A 16034-nucleotide genomic window follows, 5' to 3' on the forward strand; every position below is an offset into this window, starting at 1 on the left:
ACAACACACAAGGACCAACCGGTGATGCGAGTAAGAGCTAAAACAGCTGTTGTTTACTGCACTTAACCTAAGAAGTAAAAGAAGATACTGGGAGCCTGGAGCCACTGAATCTCCAATAGATAGATGGCTGGAATGCGAAACATTAAGTTAGGAATGACGCCAGGCTAATCTTAAGAAACAAAAGTAGAGTTCATCCATTAGAGAAAAGAAGTCCCAGAATAAAAGGATAAGAAAACTTAAGAAATTGGCAGCTCATAATCCAAAGTGTAAATAGACTCAGCCGTACAACTGACAATTGCAACTATGGCACTACAATTCATCAGCCATAAACATTTCCCATGTGTAATGAACTACTTTTTGAAGCAACGAAAGAAACTTTTTTCCTCAATTGAACGTATTACTATTTGCCCATGGATTTCAAGAGTACAATGAAATCCTACCAAAAGCAAACAGCTGATTGGACAACCTTAGATAAGCAAACAGCTGATTGAAGACAACCTTAGATTAAGGAAGGGAAACATAGAAAAAAATGAGAGCATCTCCAGCAGATCCCTTAAAAGTCGGTACTGCAAAAACAATTTAATGTATACTGCAAAACGATTTTATGGTATTGCGGAAGCTCCAGTAGAACAGATCCCGTGAAATCGGTACCGCAAATGTAAATCGCCACTAAAGGTCCCCACGTCAGTTTTTTTTCTTTTTGGTCTTCTTCCCCATGGAATCGACAAGATACCCCTGCCTCAGCTAGCCACTGCACTTCGTCGTCTCCTTCTGGACGTCGTTCCAGGTCTGATGGCGCCTGTCGAGCAGCTCTCCCACAACGGTCGGCCCTGCCCAGCAGGGGGAGGTGTTCGCCCGGCCAGCAACCTCCACCTCAACGAGCCAGCCGAAAGATGGATGCCTAGTCATGTCCACGCCCAACTGGCGGCTAGCCGTGTATTACCGCCGTGGCCTGTTTGAGCAGCGGCACGTGTTGCCGCACGTCAATGGTGGCCGCCCACCTGAGCTCCTGATCCTACGACGGAATTGACGAGAATCGGTCGGAATCGAGGTTGGTTGCCAGAAATTGGAGGGGATTTGGGCAGAATAGGAGCGCCTTGGTGAAATTTCGCCGGACTCCTACGAGTCCGGTGCCGGTCCAGTGATAGTTGGACTGAAATTTCCCTCATGCCAACTGTTGTGTGGCTTCACCCTAAATATTGACTCCAAATCTGGGTATCTTGTGTACAAGATTTATTTAAGGTGGAGCTGGAACTTGGATAATTTTTCGCAATGCCAGCAGTTTTGCAGGATCCGGGATGGACACTTTTTCTGCCCAAAACAGCAAAACGGTGGTTATTTCATAGTTTCGGGGCTTATACGGGATTTGCTAGAGATGCTCTAAGAGTAAATTAAGAAAAATTACCTCTAACAAACCAATGGGCCTAAAAAAACATAGCCTCCTAACTGAATATGATGAGAAATAGAATGCATTCTAACAACCCCTGCTGCTACAATAAAGTATATATATAGTACTCTAATATAGTGTGTATATATATATATATATATATATATATATATATATATAGTACTCCTCCATTCATAGATATAAGATGTTTTGAATATTTTAATATAGACTATACAAAGACTGAAACGAGTGAACAAACACACTAAAACTTGTCTATACATCTAATTAGAAAAGAGTTAGAACATCTTACATTCATTGTTAAGGAAATCAGTAACTGATAGCTGCTCGGTGGGCTTGGGAGTAACGATTAACCGGTGAATCGTCCTATTAACTTGATTAATCGGTCGGTCGTTAATCGGTAGATTTAATAGGAACCTGCGAACATTTTCTAGTTTTTTTATGTATTATACTCTACTCTCATGCCCCAGCTATGTAATATGCCAAAATATCGTATTGTTTGATCAAATCCTAGTTATTGAGAAGCGAAAGGAGGATGGTGGGGTTACATGCCAATAATTTGGGTTTTGTTTGCCCGGAAGTTAGTAGGAAAACATCGATTAATCGGCCTAGTAATCGATTAATCGGTGTGACAGGCTAATAGGCCATTTAATCGGCCTAATAGGCCATTTAATTGTCCTGACAAGTTAATGTGATAAATAGATGCTATTCGAATCGGCCACCCAACGAGTAACAATTAACTGGCCCATTAATTGATTAGTCGAATGAATTCTTGAACATTGCTTACATTAGTGAACGAAAGAGTAGGAGCATGCGGTGAATATGTATTTATTGGCATCTATCTTAAGCCCTTGTCGGTTCTAAATGGCACCAGGGCAAGAACAAGTAGGTCTTTTTATACTGATGAATCTAACTACCTGAATTTTTATAAAGATAAAATTCAATTAGGTGATCTAGCATTCAGAGTACTTGTATTTAGAGGATCAAATATGAATCCCCATTTTATCTAAAAATATATGAATCACCAGTTCACCACAAACGTCGACAATAACCAGGCAACCCCTCCCCCCCACCCACCCCTCCCGCTCACGTGTGGCTCCCGTGTGGGCAGCCCAAAGAAACCCTAGCCACTGCCGGCTCCTCCACCCCTTGTCCTCCTAATCCTCCAGCTGCCGCATGAGGGCGGCGCCGACACCGATAGGGACAGTTTCTTCCTCCTCTTGTCTGAGCGTGGCGTCGCAGGGCGCGACCTGGCGACGGGGACTCGTGCGCGACTAGCGGTGGCACAGTGTGGTGAAGTGGATGGCTAGTCATCCGGGGAATCCGCCGCTGCTATCCATGGGAGCTCATGCGCCAGATCTGGCTCTCTGGGGCGGTGGCTACCTCGGACGGTAGTCCAATGACTGTAACCGCGGGACGACAAAGCGACGCAAAGGTGCTGGGAAGCACAGTGCTCTGCTGGGCAGGTGGCCTGGGTGTGCTGCCTTGCTCGGTCTGGACAGATCCTCTGCTCCAGATCTGGCTACTAGGGCAGCAGCTCGCGCGACCGTCAGCCATCGGGGTTGCGGCTGGGGAGGGGGGTCTACTAGTGAACCTATTTCTTTGAGATGAGCTATGATCAAATTCTGTTGCTTTGGCTGTTCGTTAAAGATATTTGTTTTGAGCTCGGGTGTGTCCGCATGTGCTAGGTTTGAGAGCATGGACAACTCACCCCTCAGATCGTGCCAAACGAGGTAGACAGTCCGTCACAACATCGTCACCCACTTGGACCCCCACAAAGTTAGTCCAAATTTCTGGCCAGTCCGGCACCCCTCAAATCCTGTCTATGAGTGGGTGAAAATTGAGACACCGGTGCAGGCGTGTCCGCTACATCGGATTTGACAGGCTGGACGCCACCCAAATCGTGTTCAACCTAGCTCACCACATCGGATTCGACAGGCTGGACACAATCCAAATCGTGTCCAACCTACCTCAGGCTTGCCCTCTTCCTTTCCTCTCTTCTGCCTCATCCGCATTATCCCTTCCTAACTCTGCCACCACCCTACCTTTGTCGTTGTCCCCAACCTACAGTGCTGGCATCGCCGTTCGTGCCCCCACCCTAGTACGTCCTACTCATTTGGACATACACCTTGTTCTCTGTGTGTTCGATGAAATGTCCGAAATATTATTTTTACATTTTTTTCACTCATTTTTAGGCAGATGATGTATTTGTCACATGATGACTGAGAACAAGGACCTTGATGAATTCATATACAAAGAGTTAATTGATATCAACCTGCAGCCATATTAAATGCTTTAAAAATATATTATTTTAAACTATAACTTCAATTTTAACATGTCATATATAAAATTTGATTAGAAAAATGTATAGAATTTGAATATAATATTATTTTACCTGTTAACCATTTTAAAAAATGCCATTTAGGAGCATATGACTATCTTTCTTTCGTATCTAGTGAAGATCTAGATTGGAAATGAACACCTTAGCAAAACTAGTTTGGAGAGACGAAACAAACCATTTATAACCACACATGCACACCTCAGCAAAACATTACCCCCCGGGGGGAGGGGGGGGACTGGGATCAGGCGCCATGCCTGCAGCATGTCACGCCGCAACATGCATCCTCCCATCCGCCCTCTAATCTCCATCCAATGTTCCACAGCGATCCAAGGCAAAAAAATCCCAGGCGATCAGACTACACAGGCGAAATGCATTAGACTACTGTTTTCAGAGTTTGTTTAATAGAATCACCAACTTTTCAATCATTATACAGTACAAACAGCAGCTATATTTTTTTTTTACCTAATTTGCATAAATTAAATTTTAAACTTAGCTATAAAAAACAAAAAAACTGTATGCAAACATCAGTCATATAGTAACAAAAACAGCAGTAATTTAACAATACAAATTAAGTACCACTTGATTGAAATTCAGTACCACTTGCTTGTAATTCAAAAGCTCGATATATTCAAATTCAGTACCACTTGCTTGTACACTTAGGCTACAAAATACTAATATAGTTAACCCCATACTACTATAGTTAACCATATCCAAAATACTATCTAACAAGTTCCATGCTAGAACAGATAATCATCATCATCACCATCATGTACAAAATATTATCTAAGGAGCTTCCATGCTAGAACAGATTATCATGGTCAGCCGTCAAGAGCTGGGTGAAACTCATAATACTATTGCACTCTTGAAGCACCAAATTTACTTTGTTGTTGTCATACTTCTCCACTTCTACTTAAGGCTGCACACCATCTTTTATCTTTTTTCTTTTGTTGCACACCATCCTTCTTCCTTTGTGGCTGAGAACAAAAATCACTGTAATTAGTTAACAAATGAGCAATAACAACATATCATGTACCAATTGCAACATACCTTTTCTCCCTGTTTTGTTGGTCCTTTAGTTACTCTGTGCTTCCTCTTGAGTAACTATCAAGCCAATTTTCCTTTCTCCTTAAGTTCTTTGACTGAACCTCTTTTTTCTTCAGTCGTGTAGATCTAAGCAACTCATCTACTTGCTGCACATTTGGGTCAACATTCTCTTTGTCTTTACATAGTTCATTCATGGCACTAGTGGATGCATTGAGTAAATCATGTATATGCGGAGCGACGGAATCAAGTGCATTATCCAATAGAATACAACATTGTGGAGAGTTGGCTGCTTTTTGTGACATTTTGTGAAATTTATGAGACAAATCCTTGTATCGAAGTTCAGCTTTCATTTTTTGGATTTTCTACCACATTCCTTCCTTGTCTATCTTGTATACTTCCATTGCGAGCTTCTCTAGTCCATCTCTTCAAGACATAATGTGCCGGCAATGTCTTTATGTTCATCAAATCAAGCACTTTTAGACCATATGCACACAAGATTACTGTCCTATTGAACATCCCACAACTACATGAAACCGTTTTGGTCAAAGGATCACCTATCACTATGTGCTCCTCCTCAAACTGTAAATCTCCATGCAACCTCGCAATAGCAACAACAAATCTGTTATTTCCATCCAATACTCTACAACATGCAGCCGTTGATCTTTCATACTCACCTTGGAAAGCCTAAAAAATAATCAGAGTGTATACTTCGCTTGCTTCCACCAACATAGGAGTCTTCATCTTAATTATTGGTATATTCTTTATTGCATCGAATTCCAATTCTAATTCAGCTCTTCTTTTTACTGCCACTGTCCTCTCAAAATGCATCAAGAATCGAAGAATATGAAAATCTGATTTCAAATGATTTTGCAATGCATTGTTGAAGCTCTCACTTAATTGTGTACTTCTCACTCCCAAGCTAAAGACATCTCTCATATAACATTCAGCCCATTTTTCTTCCACCTTGTAGATACTATCTAACCAAGTTTGCTTATGCACTCATATTGGAAAACGCTTCTTCAAATGCTACCTTGTCTTCTTTTCCTCACATCAAAGCCGATGTGACCCCCATAATTTACCCAAAACTCCCAAGCCTCTTCCGAATCTCTGAACTTCATACCAACTTTGGGTGTCCTCTTTCCAATTTTTGCCATTGCACAACATTCAATTCTGCCAAACGAAAACAAAGTATATAAATTAGTGGACTGCAATCTTTGTCATTGTTGCAAACTCATAGAACTACACATAATTTAACTTGTTTTGGTGCAGCGGTGATATTGATGCAAAGTCATAGAACTACACATATTATCAGCTAATTCTGAAACCAAACTAAACCCAAACCGTGCTAACTCTGAACCCAAACTGCACAGGCATCAAACTGATGTGAGGAAGAGGAGAGGCGACCTGGGAAATCGGACGTGGCGGTCAGGGTGTGGCTCCTCCATGGACCGCGGCGGCATGTCGCTGCTTCCCAGCACACGACAACGCTCTTATGGTTCCCCGGCGACTTGGCGGAGCTGGTTCCCGCAGGAGCTCGGCGGCGCTGATTACCGTCGCGGCGAGGCGTAGCACTTCACTGGCGCGGCGGCGCGACCCTGCAGGTCCTCCTTGGCGGCGGCGCTGCCCTGCCTGTCCTCTGCGGCGGCAACGCTCGGTGCCAATCTCCCATTTTCTCCGCCACAAATTGGTTCCGAGCGGGCAGACCACCATGATTTGGTCCAAGCCTGTGTAGTTTATCGTCTGGAAATATATTTTTTTGCCTTGGATCACTGTGGAACGTTGGATGGAGATTGGAGGGCGGATGGGAGGTCGCATGTCGCAGTGTGACATGCCGTGGGCATGTCACCTGATCCCAGTCCGGGGGGGGGGGGGGGGGGCAGATTTCTCATCTTATGCCGAGAGATAGAGACGGGGGGGGGGGGGGGGGGGGGGATTTCTCATCTTATGCCGAGAGATAGAGACACACCTTAGCTGAGGTTACCATCGACGAGCGTGAGAAGAAGGATAAGCTGCAACAAAAATGAGGATGTCATGTTGAAATAAAGAATGTGACCTATTGGGTCTCGAGTCGTGATTATTGGGTTAAGGGCGTCTCATATTTTTTCTACAATGCACGACCTATTACTATTATTACCAAAAAAAAAGAGCATGTTCGGGTTTAATCTTGTTGGTAGAGTATATATAACAAATACATTCACTAAAAAGATACAGTGCACTACAACAAATACATTTTCCAGCCGTGTCACCTTCCCCACCAGCTTTTACCAAATTTCCCGACGCGAGAGCGAGAGACCTACTTTCCCCTCGTCTCAGGCCATGGCTCTTAGGGTTTCCACCCTGCCCGTCGCCGCCGTCGGCCGCGCCGGCAACTACACCGTGCACGGCATCACGGAGAGCCCGGGGGGCATCTGGGACGGCCTCACCATCGTCGGCATCGTCGTCACCGGAGTACTCCTCCGCCGTCGCCTTCGCAGCTGGAGCAGGCACCTGTTCTCTGGTTCCCGGCCCCATGACCCCCAGCACCGAGACCTAAGGTCCGATTCCCCCCGATCCCCTTCTTCCTTCACCACGCGATTTCTGCTCGCGAATCTCGGAAGGTTTGCGCTGAGATTTCTCAGCGTATGGTGGGTTTGCTGCGCCGGTTAGCTAGATCTTCGGCTTTGGTAGGTTTCTCCTTACTCGTGAAGCTGATTTGGAAAGTAGGGTCGGTTTATGCCAACGACCGACCCGCCAAATCAGGGGCGCGTCGATATTTTTGACCAAGGATTCGCTGCCCTTGTTTCGTATGCACCAATAACTGCCAGCCACGATCCTCGAATTTGGTATATATTTAGCACTTGCTGGTTTTGTTTTAACCAATTTTAGGGTAGGATAGTTTTACTTGGAAAGTTGGAATAGCATATACAGTATCAGGTAGCTCGTGTGTTCTCTTCTGTTCACTGTGTGAGGTTTCTCCACCAATGTTGATCTGACTATACCTATACATGCTGTGATAAATTCTGGATTTTGTGTGTTTTCTCCTTCTCCGGTAGCTGGTTTTGGGGCAGGTTTGCTTCTGTATCATCACGTTATTCGTACCAAAATAAATCGCTCTTGTTTTCTGGAGTGCAGAGCCGCATATTGTTTCATCTGATGGGGTTCCTGACATTTTCCCCTCGTTTTTATTGAATTGTAGCGTTATCTGTTATGTTTGAATCATGGCAGAATATGTCAGTTCTGCTCCGCCGGCATTTAAGGACGGGCATTGCTTCACCCATTCGAGTTGACCTTATTCTTCGTGTAGGGTGAGGGCCGACCGGGCTGAAAACAAGGGCAAACGTGAGCAGTGGGTGGAGACAAACCGCCGGTTTACCAAGAAGGCCGGGCAAGGGAACCGCTAAAAGCATCCCCAGGTAGTTCATACTTCAGTACCTGGATATGTGCATGATTGGACTGCAGTGCTCATGTTATTGATTAGGATGTCCTGTACACACCTGCTGTTAATTACTTATTTAGCAGTTTGCAAGTAATCCCGGACAGAGGGAGTATTTGATTAAGAATCTATCCTGCTGTATTTTTTTTAACGTTCCTGCTGTATTATTTCTAGGCTTGCAGTGTTGGTGTTTAGAAATCATTCATGATGTTTGGTGCTACCATTATATTGTTGGTAGGTTATTCGCTTGTCTGAAGCCCAAAGTGACAACTAATATATCATTACATGATGGGTGGAGTTGAATACGAGGTGCTACATATACATATTGTAGAGGATTCACGGTATAGAGTGGCAATACTTTGAGCGTGTAAGACGATTGTGTGCTTTTAGCCTTTTACTACTGATACAGAGAACATTTTCTGTGCTTTTAGCCTTGTTACTGCGAAAAATTATGCTTGCCTTACTGGTTGGCTTGGTCTGATATGTAAAGGAATTTGTGCTAGATACGTGAATGCCTTATGTTGGTCATTGTGCATAACCGGCAAAACCATCATGGTATGTGTATCAATGTATGATCATACTTTCAGCTGTGCTGCTTGTACCTGCATACAAGAAGCTATGCTATGCCCTAAGTCTCATGTCTTCTTGGAGAAACCTACTTTTATTTTTGACAATTTATTAAAGGTGTCCTTCTGGTACTCGCGCTAGACAATATAATAGTCATCTTACACATCCGGTCATTATGGCTGATTGCAGTTACGTTCTTCATATTTATGTATCTGAATTCTCAAGAAAAAATACACACTAATTGTTTGTTTTTAACATGGCCATCCTTTATAGACTTGGTTCTATGATAATAATAGCTATAAGTTGAGGTCTGCCTTGATGTTAGATGTATACATGGCAAAGGATTTCGGCGGCTTTACCTACAATCATTGTTAGTGCAGCATCATGCTCATTTTGGCTATATGTCAATAGGTGATACTGCCCTGCTGGATATAAGAGGAATAATATTCATATTTAAAATATCGACTGCTTGAAAAAAAAACACTAAGCTTCTCTCAGCCAATGTATGTGAACGAATATTATCTTTCATGTTGATTTGGTATAATTGAACAATGGGTTTAAATTATATTTGGTACATCTACCTTAATTCATGTTCGGTTATTATACTCAGCTCTACCAGTACTTGACACACTTGAATTGCCTATTCTGAGGTACTGGCATACTCCCCCTGTCCCAAAATAAGTGTCTCAACTTTGTGGGAACTGTAACCCCTGTTTGGAACTTAGGTTGGTTTAACTGTAAGCTAATTGTAACCTGTGTGTTGCTGCAGAGTTTAGTGCTCAAAATTGAGCTGTGGAATCATATTGTTCACTACTTGAAAGTACTCGGTCAACACTTGTGTTGTTTTTGTCTTGGTAGTGGTTCTTGCTTGCTTCTTTGCTCCCCAAAGAAATCGGTTGCTTTTCTCAGTGTTATCAAATTAGTGATAGCGCTGTTTCCACTGTGTTTCATTCCTCAGCTGCATATAACCTTTGCTGAGATAAATAATCTCTCTGCATCAGCATATCCACTGGGATGTTGGGAACTCATTAGCCATCTGTTTTCTGTATTGTCACTTTCAAACTAATTCTGTGCTTCTATCTTTTCTCGGTTTACTAGAGAGGAACATTGGCACAAGCTTAAGTTCTCTGATTTACCGTTTTACTGGCAATTAATAGGTGATCTTTACATAATGATTTTTTTGGCTCTTGATGCAAGTAAATCCAATGTGCATTGTGACTGTTTGATCTGTGCTAATTCCAAATAGTCCCAAATTGTTAATATTATGCTCAAAACTGAGAAAAGACAATGTAGTTCTCAGTTGTAAGTACTCCCTCCGTTCGGAATTACTTGTCTCGGATATGGATGTATCTAGAACTAAAATACGTCTAGATACATCCATTTCTACGACAAGTAATTCTGAATGGAGGGAGTACAACGATACTAAATCAGTCCGTCTCAATTTGAACATAGCGCGACAAAACTGTTATCTTGGTAGTAGGTATTCATCCTCAGTCTAGCTCAATCTGAAGAACAATGAGCCCCATCAAGACACTGTCCCAGTATTATTCTTATTCCACAAATTTTGTTGTTTAACTAGAAGTGCATTATGTTTGAATAGTAAATGGTCAAGCATTTCTCTAAAGGTTACTGTACCAGTTTGTTTTCTTGACTTGCTGCAGATCCATTAGCTCATTAATTTGTGCATTTGTCCAAAGTTACTGAGCATATTATACCTTTAATTTCTTCCCAGCCCAAAAGCTGGGGGTGGACATACGAGGGCGTACAGTGGTGACGGTGGCGACAAAAAGTGCGTGGAATAGAAATGATGCATGGTTGGAGAAACTTAATCATTTAGATCTGAGACTTGTGGCGACGGTGATTGGTGAACATAACGTTGGGTGACATCTGTTAATCTCAGACTTATGGTGGTTGGAGGAACTTCTGGAATTTTGATCAAATTATGGTGTCACATATTATCGGTGAACCTATTTCTTTGAGATGAGCTATATAATCAAATCCTGCTGCTTTGGTTCTCATCTTGCTCGTTAAAGGTATTTGTTTTGAGGTAGGGTGTGTTTGGTTCAAGGCATGGGATATAATGTAATGGTCTATCCTGCATTTTGACACATTTTGCGTTTCGTTTGGAAAGGAACTGGAACCCACCCATTCCTCAAAAAGAGAATATACCTCTTAGATCCGAAGCCCACACATTCCTTTGAATCTGTGGAATTACACTATTGCACCGCTCTTGCCTTAGAGAGCAAGACGGCAAGGAAGCCGGTGCAGACCTATGTGACATGGGTGTGTTCGTCGTGGTTGTTCTGCTCGATCTGCTCACTCCAACCTTTTCTTTCTTGCCTAAGAGTTTCATCTTCTTGGCTAGCCTTATCTTTTTGAACTTTTTCTTGGCTAGGTAGCTAACTTGCGCGGGCGAGAGAGGAAATGCAAACCAAAGAAAACAAATTGCTACAGGTTCTAAACTGCAATCAGCAAGTGTGTGTGTGGTAATGTCAGTCTGAACTCTGAAGAGTTGGTGCATGCGAGGCTCTCAGCTCGGAAGTGTGTGTGCTAATGTCAATTATTTATCATGCGGCTACTGATGTTGTGTGGTTGTGGTGTGATCCTGCCTAGTAGGATCGTTTAGTGGTGATGATAATGCTAAAAATACAATTATCCATACTGTAGTACAATTTGATTTTTGCTGAGAATTCAAATAATTGTTGATAAAAGTATACTAGTTATAAGAGGTAATCTCACAATTTTTATAGAGAGGTGACCTGAACAAAATTCATTCCGTTCCATCTTCCCAACAAAACACTTAAATGTAACCATTCCATTTCAACTAATTATCCCAACCAAACACAGGAACCAACCCAGTTCCAGTGGAATGGAATCATGACCCTCCATTACACTTCGTTTCCCACCATGTCGTCTTGAGGTGATGACTCAGTGCTGGTGGCTGAGCTCAGCTCATGTGCCTATGTCCATCGACGTGGTTTTCACATAATTCTCATCATGCAAACATAAAGTGGTATGCCCTGGTGCGGCGGTGCTTGGCCCGGGCACGGGGCTATATCTCGCTTATTGCGAGACATAGCCCACCCTGACCCTTAATGGGCCAACCCAACACTGTAGCTCCATGTAGTAGTATTGGTAAGGTTCTATGAACCGGTTCGAACCAGCCGGGTAGTTATTTGTCCTCTTTTGTTTCTATATATGTGTTTTCTTTGGTCTTTATTCTTTTTTGGTTTAATATTTCTATTTCCTTAAAAAATGCATGTAAACTTTATTAATACATGGCGTACATTTTAATATACACACACAACATTTTCAAATACATGATGAATATTTTTTAAATACATATTTGAACATTTTCTTCAAATAAATGTTAAACATTTTCAAATACACGTTGACCATTTTTTTAAAGGCTGCTGTGGGATGGTAGATCTGCCGTTGATTGGTGGTCAAAGTTGAACTATCAAACGGCTGGAAACAATCATGGCGGTGTGGACAGCCTGACAGTGTCCGCTCGTGCCTATTTTCTCTCCTGAATATTCTGTTGACAGCGTCCGCTCGTGCATATTTTCTCTCCTGAATATTCTGTTTCTACTCCCACTCTAGCTTTTGACATTTTTCCTATACCACTATTGAAATTGACATTTCTCTTTTGCCAATCTTAATTTTGAAAACACATCACAATTTTGAAAGCGATGGCTCAGGAACCTGTCTGTGGACGCGTGTGCCAGGATGCGCATCCACCATCACACCACCAGTCCACCACGAACCCACACCTTCGGTGTTGTACTTTGTCGACGTCCGCACAACCATGCCCGCCCGCCACACCCAGGTATGTGCAAGCAGTAGTGCTTCACAACATGGGAGTTGCACGCCACTTCAATCTACTAGGTGAGGAGGTAGCGATATTTTGGTGGCCGCGGCGGCGATAGAATAGCAACGACAGGCGAGAAAAGTCTGGGCTGCGGTAGGTGTTGGATATGACGGGCGACCATGGGTCAATTGGCTAAAAACGGTCAGCTTATATATAGGTATACAAAAAGAGTCAATTTTAGGAGTGGCATACATAAAATGGTCAAAAGGTAGATCTTCCATGGTAAAAAGGAAGACTGGGTATGAAACGGAAAACAAACAAAAAGATAGCTCCACGGTGCATATCATCTCAGGTGAGAGCAGATCTCACAGACCTGGAGTCACTTATATGTGACTAAAAAGGTGATATAAACAACAAGTGAAAACAACCAGAACATCACAGAACATATGTGTTAACCAAAGGAATACAAATAATTGAACTACCAAACTAGGTTGGAAATTGTACTGCATGGTAATAGCATGAGTACCTTTTTGCCGACACACCCCTCTGTTAACAAATTGACGCCGGGCTAATCGCCAACAGTTTTCATCTTGATATATCCATCACAAATATTCTGTAACCAGCATGCCGACGAGGACCTTTACCGCAGCACAAAAGCTTCGGTGACCAACGTGCTGCCGAATGGAGCGAAGTAACACTCCATCCTTATTTACCTTCAGAGGGGCAACAAATCAGGACAAAGAGAGAGAACACACCTAAATGAATTGGAGTTCTACTAATTGGCTCTCCTTAATCGCTAGGTGAATACACATTCTTAATTTGAGAAGAATGTCATGACAGTAAGGTGGACCGTCAGTCTGGAGAGGAAAAAGTAAAGGGGGTGGAGGAAAGACGCAAGAGAAACATTACAAGACACACATAATGCATTTTTTTAGGAATCACACATAATACTTTTGGGGTTAATAACTCGTCGACACAGAGGTAAAATGCACGCAACAATATTGCTTATATTATAGGGCGGGGACATATGAACTTCATTGTGGCTACACCAATGACTTCATTCCTACATACAAACATACTACTAAGTGTCCCGAAGTGACAGAAAGTACATGTTTAATAAGATTGATCACATTGTACCCTATTTAGTACTCAATTTTCCAATTTTTACACACCTGTGCAATTTAACCTGATCCTCACAAATGGAGCCCGCATGGATGGCAGATCTGGTTCGTGATTAGGTGCCACGGTGCAAATGTATCTTGTTTGGTGCTTCCCACGTGACCTGGAGCGATGCAACTTTGTAAGCCCAAACAAGCTAGCAAGCACCAACTGAGCCACCAATTTGCTGCCGTTATTTCTCCAGCAATTGCAACCGGTCACGCTGCTCTAGTCCACATGGGAAGAGTCCAGCAAGAGTACCGTTCGCCGGTGTTGCAAGTGGACCACACCATCTACCGATGCTACGACTAGTGATGCAAGATGCTGCAAGCCAGGATCGCCAGTGCTGCAAGCGAACCACACCGGTCACCAATGCTGTGACCAGAGATGTGTGATGCCGCGACAGCCAGGCACCACTACCTTCTTCAAGGGGGAGGGGGGTTGCAAGGTGACTGCCAATGAGCTTCCCCCTGCCAGAAGGCGATGTGGCTGATGATGATGCAACGGACAAACACAGTGATGCAAGTGGGATGCACCAATGCTACGCTTCTACGAGCGTGGCGAGAGATACTGCAAGGGGACATTTGGCACTGCTGCAAGGGTGGTGTCGCTGTGAGCCAAGCTAGTGGGAATGTGCTGATGCTACTACCAGGAGAAGCAGTCCTGCGGGCGTGATTAGAGGGGGACAAGGGAGGGTGACATGGAGTAGGAGGTGCGGGCAAGTAATACACAGGGGTGGACGATCCGATGATTACCATCAGCCTAATCCTACGGCGGGGGACATGGCCAATCAGCCACCCGATGCCTAGTGTCTCCCAAAAAAAATATACACCTGATGTTTTTGTCTGAAAAAATAACATGTTGGATTATAATTATTTTTGCGTACTAGCCATAGCCCGGGTACGAAGTTACCACTGACACTGAGGCTCTATTGCATAAAAGTATATTTCTGTAACAGCTCGCGGTTATGACTGCACCAAAGTTAATATCCAAATTATTCTTATAATTAATATATGTAGAGACAAAAAAAGGCAAATATAGTGTTGACAGCCAAAATGAGCGGATGAATATCACAACAAAGAATATGAACTATTCACAGCTAGATTTACTTTTATTATCGGATTAAATATGGAATTAAACTTTTCTGAAATTACAGGTTCATGTTGTATCAACATACCCCGCAACAAAAGGTCAACAAATTTTGGCCAATTTTTTCAAACTTCTATTGGTGCACCAAAGTCGGGTGGCTTGGAATCGATGCAGACAAAACATGTAGAGATAATAACCAATAAACACCTTAGCGCCGGATTTACTCAACAAACTAGCAGGCAGAATCCGCAATCGGACAAGAATACAACCAGGAATTCATGAACAAGTCTAGTTTATGCCTGACTATGAAATAGAGGGTAGTCTGTTCATGAGAAACAGAGAGGAGGAAATCTCTAAGAATCGCCATATAAAAGAAGAGGCAGAAATAACAGACCTTTATGGACTAACGATAGCGATCCTCCGGCAATTGCTGCGCCCCCGCCGGGGCAGAGAGAGATCTGCAGGATTGAAAAGAGGAATTAGGAACAGAAAACGTGAAGGATTAGCACGTCATAACCATGCAAGCACTTCTTGGGGAGAGAGGTAAATCTGCCCAAGAGAAGATTACAGGATACCACGGCGGATTCATCACGGCGGAAATAGACTAGGGTTCGTTCGTTCGTTCATGAGATCCGCATCGGGCCTGGATGGAGCGAGGGCGGAAGATAAGGGAAGGGGGTGGGGGGGGGGGGAAGAGAAACGAGGCATTAGAAAACTGCCTGTACGTGAGCAGAACGCGGCTCCAGCCGAAACCAGCGGCTGCAGATGGGTCCGACCCCTTCGCGGGCCCGCGTTGTCAGCGTCCACGGGGTACGTGCGTCGGTTGGTTCGTCTCGAGGCTTCGTTCCGACCGAGGTGCGATCTGAGATCTGGGCCGCAATACCGGCACGGAAAGAAATTACGAGAGCCTCTGACGCAGCCGAGTAGTACTATTTGTGGACGGAACCGGCGGTGGCAGACAGGCAGGTCCCATCGGCCCTAGGACATTTTCTCGTACCAGGTGCGCGCGCGAGAGAGTTTTGCACGCGTTTTCTTCCTTTTCCCTATTTTTTTTTAATTTTGAGAACCGGCAGGTGTTCATTTTGAGGGAAAACCGCGTCATAACCATGCAAGCAAATCAGAGTTTTTTTTTGCGCATAAGCAAATTAGAGCATTGCTTACAAAAATTCTTCAGTTTTGCTAAGAGCATCTACAAGACTACAATCAG

The 16034-nt window shown here is 43.5% G+C and overlaps 1 protein-coding gene and 1 long non-coding RNA gene across 7 annotated transcripts; one reads left to right on the forward strand and one right to left on the reverse strand.

The window, feature by feature from the left end:
* Window positions 1–4325: 4325 nt before the first annotated feature.
* LOC125527362 (uncharacterized) lies at window positions 4326–15513 on the reverse strand. Of its 5 annotated transcripts, none has more exons than XR_007292080.2 (6): window positions 15222–15503; window positions 13107–13293; window positions 6757–6799; window positions 6195–6530; window positions 4794–5960; window positions 4326–4720 (listed from the first exon to the last, which is right to left on the reverse strand). It is a non-coding gene; the product is annotated as an uncharacterized LOC125527362 (long non-coding RNA). The 5 variants fall into 5 exon arrangements; XR_015609229.1 differs by having other exon boundaries at window positions 4664–5960; window positions 15222–15285; window positions 15403–15513; XR_015609230.1 differs by having other exon boundaries at window positions 4664–5960; window positions 15222–15285; window positions 15396–15513.
* Window positions 6939–11199, forward strand: LOC125527344 (uncharacterized). 2 transcript variants are annotated; one of them, XM_048691879.2, is made up of 3 exons: window positions 6939–7324; window positions 8074–8182; window positions 11165–11199. In XM_048691879.2, the coding sequence occupies exons 1-2, from the start codon at window positions 6939–6941 to the stop codon at window positions 8168–8170; spliced, it is 483 nt and encodes a 160-aa protein (XP_048547836.2). In that variant the 3' UTR covers window positions 8171–8182; window positions 11165–11199. The 2 variants fall into 2 exon arrangements, with proteins under 2 accessions (XP_048547836.2, XP_048547830.2); XM_048691873.2 differs by lacking the exon at window positions 11165–11199 and adding an exon at window positions 10502–10787.
* Window positions 15514–16034: the final 521 nt, after the last annotated feature.

Source organism: Triticum urartu, chromosome 1A (assembly GCF_056163025.1).
Source record: "Triticum urartu cultivar PI428250 chromosome 1A, HENAU_Tu73, whole genome shotgun sequence".
NCBI classification, from domain to species: Eukaryota; Viridiplantae; Streptophyta; class Magnoliopsida; order Poales; family Poaceae; genus Triticum; species Triticum urartu.

Excerpts from the sequence above, each read along its gene's own strand:
- LOC125527344 (XM_048691879.2), top strand. The coding sequence starts at position 6,939 with ATGTTCGGGTTTAATCTTGTTGGTAGAGTATATATAACAAATACATTC. Across the intron at positions 7,325-8,073 it reads CCCCAGCACCGAGACCTAAG|GGTGAGGGCCGACCGGGCTG; the intron begins GTCCGATTCCCC and ends TTCTTCGTGTAG.